The 6,000-nt window shown below is 53.1% G+C and overlaps 1 protein-coding gene across 28 annotated transcripts in view; it reads left to right on the top strand.

Moving 5' to 3' along the window:
- Nucleotides 1–990: 990 nt before the first annotated feature.
- The window catches only part of RIMS2 (regulating synaptic membrane exocytosis 2), a 448,599-nt gene continuing 443,589 nt past the window's right edge, over nt 991–6,000 (top strand). For 25 of the 28 annotated variants that reach the window (XM_071554016.1, XM_071554031.1, XM_071554026.1 and 22 more), the window contains exon 1: nt 994–1,387. In XM_071554016.1, the coding sequence (XP_071410117.1) occupies nt 1,218–1,387 (170 nt within the window). In that variant the 5' untranslated portion in view covers nt 994–1,217. Of the gene's footprint in view, nt 1,388–6,000 lie in introns of all 28 variants that reach the window. The other 3 variants (XM_071554038.1, XM_071554007.1, XM_071554005.1) reach the window with 3 other exon arrangements.

The raw sequence follows: 6,000 nt of genomic DNA, 5'->3' as shown, positions 1-6,000 counted from the left end.
ACCGTGGCAGCGGGCCTTCAAGGGGACGGGGCTCTGGGGGTTCTGCCACCCTCCCGGGCCGCTCCTCCCTCGCCTTTCCCGCTGCATCCTCCTCTCGGGGGCCGACGCTTCCCCCGCCAGCTCCTTCGCCCCGGGGCTGCTGTCGGGGACGGCCCTGCCGAGCGGGTGTCCCATTCCTCCTACCCGGAGAGAGCGGCGGCCGCGCAGCATCTCCCCGCCCTCCGCCTCGCCCCCCCGCGGCCGCCGGGCTCGGTTCTCCCAGCGCGTCGCTGGCGCCTTGGCTCCTCCTTGTCCTTCCTCGCGTGATTTTTATCGCGTCCATTTTTCGCGCAGGGATAAATAAATAAATAAGGGCAGCTGCCGCCCGCCGCCCCCCGCCGCCAGCCCGCGCGGCGCCGCTAGGGGCGGCAGCCGGGCCCGCATCGCCCCGCGCCGCTCGGCTCTAGCGGGGGAGGCGGTGGGGGGATGCGGAGCCCCCTCCCGTGACTCCGGCTTTCCGCCATGCCATGGGTTAGGCGGACTCCATCCCGCAGCCGAGAGGGCACCAGCCAAGCGAGGCGGAGGCAGGGAGCGGCGCGGCCCAGCCGAGGAGCGGCGGCGGGAGGCGGCGGCGGCGGGAGGCGGGCGCGGCGCCCCTCGGCCCCTTCCATGGACGGCGGCGAGGAATTATGAGCCGCGGCCGGCGGCCGGTACTGGCGCTCGCCCGCTGGGGCTTTCCCCGCTGCGCGCCCCGGGACGCCGGGGCTCCGCTCTCGCTCGGCACCCGCCTCGCCCCTCGCGGCAGCCGCTGCCCCCGTCTCCTGACCCCCTGCCGCTGGCTCCGTCCCCCCTCTCCCCACTGGACGCTCGGGGTTGGGATAATCTCGCTCGCACCGAAACCACAGCTCTCCCGCGGCTAATCCTGCCCTCTCTTCTCTCCCTCCCTACCCCGCCCCCGGCCCTTCCTCTCCCGACGCTGCCCTCTCCCCTCCCCGCTCCCCCTGCTCGCCCCCCGGGGCCCCGCCGTCCCCGTCCCCGCGCTGCCGCCGGCGGCTGGGCGGGTGGGTGCGAGGTCGGGGCCGCCGGGCACCCCGCCCCTCCCCAGAGGGGCCGTCATTAGGCTGCCGGTTGATTACAGGGTATTGATTTGTATGTGCTTCTCCCGGCGCCGGCCGCTCCCGCTGCTGCTGCCGAAGTTCGGGCAGCGCTTCCCGTAGCGGCGGCGGCTCCCACCAAACATGTCGGCTCCCGCCGGGCCCCGGAGCGGCCCCGCCGCTCCTCAGCCTCCTCCGGCCCCGCAGCCCGAGATGCCGGACCTCAGCCACCTCACGGAGGAAGAGCGGAAGATCATCCTGGCCGTCATGGACCGCCAGAAGAAGGAAGAGGAGAAGGAGCAATCCGTGCTCAAGTAAGGGCGGGCGCATCCCTTCCTTGTTCTCCCGGGCCCGCGGCGGCGGGAAGTCTCTGTCCCGGCACCGGGGGCGGCACGGCCGGGGCGGGAGAGAGGATCCGGGCGGGCAGGGGTGCTCGGCGCCGGGAGACTGTGCGGCACGGCCGGGGAACCCGCGGAAGCGAGTGGAGACGGGGCCGCGCTCTCCGCCTGCTCGGCCGCGCTCCGCGGGGCGGCTCCGGCTCCAGCTCCAGCTCCGGCTCCGGCTCCGCACGCCCCGGCGACGGCGGGGCCGGGCGCCCAACATGGCCGCACAGGTGCCGTCCTCGCCCGGCGTGTGCCGCCGGGAGGACGCGGGTGGGTTAGGGCGGCGGTCGGCGCCGCCGGAGGGGGCGGACCGGCGGCACCGGGCCCCGTCTCGGTGGCGCGGCGGGCTCCGCACTGGCGGCGGCGGCCCTGCCGGGCGCAGCTGGACCGCCGGGGCCTGAGCTCCGGCCGCTTCGCTGGGTGGGTTTGCCACAGCCGCCATCTTCCCCCGACAACGTGTCTGCCGCCCGCCCCCGCCCCGCTGCTCTTTCCAAGCGGGAGCCCCGGCGCCAGGGGAAGCGGGACATGGGCACCGGGGCGGCCCCGGCCCCGGCCCGGCCCCGGCCCCGGCCCCGGCCCCGGCCCCGGCCCCGGCCCCGGCCCCGGCCCCGGCCCCGAGAGCAGTTCACGGCTGCTTGGGTCAGCACTGGGAGCTGTCCCACTTCCCAGCTGGTTCAGCACGGGAGCTGTGCGGTGTCCCGGCCGGCTCAGCACCGGGAGCTGTCCCGGCCGGCTCGGCACCGGGAGCTGTCTGTTGTCCCTGCCGGATCAGCACTGGGAGCTGTCCACTGTCCCGACTGGCTCCGCACCGGGAGCTATCCTGTTGTCCCTGCCGGATCAGCACCGGGAGCTGTCCACTTTCTCGTCCTGGGTCAGCACGGGGTCTCTCCGCTGTTCCGGCGGGCTCAGCACCGGGAGCTGTGCGCTGTCCCGGCTGGCTCCGCATCGGAAGCTGTTCCGGCCGGTTCAGCACGGGGGGCTCTCCGCTGTCCCGGCCTGGCTTAGCACCGAGAGCTGTGCGCTGTCTCGGCTTGGTGCGGGACGGTGTCCGCGGTCTCTCCCCTGTGCTGAGCCCCAGCCCCGGGTCCCGCTGCCATGAGCACGGCGTGGGTTGCGTCCTTCCCCATCCGTGCTGGGAGGCACCGAGTAAAGTCAACAAAACTATTCTCCCTCCGTGGCAGAGTAACCACGCTGACTTCTAATGGCTTAAAAATAAGCCAGGAGACTGATATCCTGGACATGACTTTGATGAGTGTGGTGAAGCTGAAGCACTAAGTGGCTTTTTATACCAAAATTAACATTGTGCCTTGGACTTGTTAACTGCAGCTGGCCTTTCACACTCAGCCCTTGGAACCTGTCTTCTAGGCTTTAGTAGCTGACTTTGAAGTCTGTTTTCAAGATTCATTGTGTTATTGTTAGCATCATACCAAAAACTTCAGATCCCATTTGTGTGACAGCTCCTAAATGTTGAGGTGATCTCCTAAAAACATTTCAAAGTCTGTTTTTTTGATGCACGTTTTGAAACATGTCACTGTGACATGAGCACTGGAAATAGAGGGCCATGCCTTGTTTTGTCACCACCTCTTAGCCTCTTGCTCTACAATTTGTTTACTATTGTGATACTTTTATTTTAAAACAATTTAGAAAATGTTATGTTACTAAATTGTGTGATATATCAAACTAAATGTAAATGCTTTTCTAAAATTTCTGCACTCTTAAAAATTTTTAACAAAGAAGGAAATAGAAGTTCAAGTTGCATGTTGCAGGACTTCAAGGAATTCACGTTGCAGTTTCAATGCATATTAATAGCATTACAGTTTTGAAGAAGGTCCCTGACAACTTCTGTTGTTGACAATAGTATTTATGATCAAACATAAAATGTTATTTCAGTATGATACTAGAATCAGCTTGAACTGTTAAGCTTGCAAACGAAGAATAAACTGTTCTCAAGTAATGGCAAGGTAAAGCCAACTTAAGAAATTAAACAGAACTGTTTTCATTTGTAATTTTCAGAATCTTGGAAACAGACAATGGACAAAAGAAAGGTCTTAAATCTAAATATAAACTTTATATGTGTTTTAGTTTCTCTTTATGTCTCACTAAAGTGTCTTCTTTAGTTTTGAGTAAGCTGAAAGGGAAATGGTATGGTGTAAAGCTTATACATAAAGGATAGCCTAAAGCAGCTCTCTTAGGAAAATGCTGTTGTCAGTGGAATTTGAATAACAAGCCCACAGTATTTTAGAGGATAGTAAAACATGATCTGGTGTCAGATGAATAACTCACCAGTTTCATTTTTCTTCAAATGAAGTGTCTCTTTCAACCATTAGGTATAGGTTTATTCTGAAAATATTTATGTGTTTAAGCACAATCCTCCACTGAAATCACACCAGAGCTTGTTCTGCACCTTTAGGTAGATATTACTGAGTTCAGTTCTCTTGGGAGATGTTTTCCTTCTGTCAAGAGAAGAGAAAGAAGAAAGAACCCCTCCCATATTTATATGAATGAACTACTGTTATTGCATGGGGATAAATATAGAGCTAAATACTGCAGTCTTTGTTGAAGTGTAATTCTCCTCGAAGGCAAACTCCTTTTGAAGTGGAAGGTATTTTTGTCTGTCTAAGCAATAAAATTGTGTCATTTCATTCCATGGAGAAATGTAGCAGGAGGAAAAAAAAAGATGCTGAAAACAACAGTTGACATTTAGAGATATTAACACAAGAACTGTTCAAATGTTGAAGAAAACAGCAAGCATGTTTTCCCTCTAATTTATTTTTTTTTAAAAATTATGGTGATTGAGTGTCAGTATGAATGGCTACTCCCTGGGCTCTACTTCCTTTCTCAATTCTATTTGTATCTTGTGTTTTTCAAATTCATATGCTCTGCCCATGACTGTGGTATTTGAGCATTTTCCAAAAGAGCATTAAGTAGTGTGACTCACATCTGTAATGTGGACTATTTATTCTTTTTCTTTCACTCCCTGGGGTAAATATGTGTGGATTTAAAATAGATACATAACTTCTCCTTATGCTTGTTTTACTGTTTTTGGGGAAAGGAAATGCAGATGGTATTGAGTTGTAATCTGTAGCAACTAATAGTGATCAAGTCAGCATGAATTCTTGCCAGGATTTGCTGGAACATGATGGCATGGAAAGCAGAAGCTTTCCAGATTTGCTCTCTCCTTTGGCCTGGCTTGGTCTGTGAAATACTCTGAGCTACAGTTGTGCACTGTGTTTGTGTGGTGGAGCTTCTGCTTTAAAAAGGATGGGTGGCAAACTCTGATGCTGTGACTGTTTCTCTTCTGGAATTTTTGGGACTCTTGGAGTGCATTTTGAATGTTATGTCCCAAGAAGGTGTCTTTTTTGACATGGTTATTGAAAGTTTATTTTGCATAATATTTAATATGCATAATGTGTGACACTCAGACAGAGTGAATTTATGTCTGTACTCTGAGTGTAACTCTCTGCTGTTTTAAGAATACTTACATATTTTCAAATTTTATCTTTATGGAAGTTTTACTGTCTTGGATACAGCATAGAATTTTTCATGATGACTCTTCCTTTATGTTATGCACATTTTTCTTCTTATAAAATCTAGTTTTGTGTATGTAAGCTTTTTAACAGGTTTTAGACAGCACATGGATTGATTTACAGGATCAGTCTTGTGCTTTTTTATTTTTTGTTTGTACTTTATTTCTGTATCAAAGAATTGTACAGAGAGGATACACAGAGGAAAAAATAGGAAATATTAGAATGCTGCCATTATTTATGAAGACTTCTGTTTCAATCTGTGTGGTGTGCATGTACACTATTCTACTTGCAGTATCATGAGTTTCCAGTTCTTTGCCTAGCAATTCTAGAGATAAAATGCTATCCTTGTACAGTCAGACTCGCAGCTCTGAAAAGACACATGTTTCAGTTTTCCATGGATATGGACTATTAGGCCCAATAGAAGACAAATTTTTCTAAGAGAAGCTTCATAGTGAAATCATCCAGCTTTTCATATGTTGGTAAAGTATCCCACATTTACAATGAGGTCTTTATAAACCACCGCTTTTAAATGTGTGTGTGGCATTGTCATCTGAGTTACCCAAGGGGAGAAGACAGGGGGAAACACAAATAGTGAGCTAGAGAATGGTGGCTCTGACCACTGTCAGGTCCATAGTGGTCCTGACCACTGTCAGGTCCATAGTAGGCTTTAGGAAGGTACAACTGACTGCAGGCTTGTGTGTGCTCACTTGCTGTGTCACTGATTGTGCAGATACGGTAAAAATTGGGTAGCTACAGTGAATGAAGGAAAATCTCTGACAAGCAAACCTTGAGGAAGCTGGGCTGTGTGGGCTCTGAATGGCACTGAGTGAGTGAGATGTGGGGCAAGATGCTCACCTGGGGAAGAGAAAGCAATAGATTGAACGTGGTGAGTCACAACAGTGTAAATCTCAGCCTTGCAAAGCTATTGTACTCTTTTATAAATAACTATCTTGCTTTATAAATAATAAACTCTGTTTTACAATGTTTAAAAAGCATTATATATTTAGGATTTGCATT

This window comes from Pithys albifrons, chromosome 4, assembly GCF_047495875.1.
Source record: "Pithys albifrons albifrons isolate INPA30051 chromosome 4, PitAlb_v1, whole genome shotgun sequence".
Classification (NCBI taxonomy): domain Eukaryota; kingdom Metazoa; phylum Chordata; class Aves; order Passeriformes; family Thamnophilidae; genus Pithys; species Pithys albifrons.
This window is presented reverse-complemented; position numbering and strand designations above follow the sequence as displayed.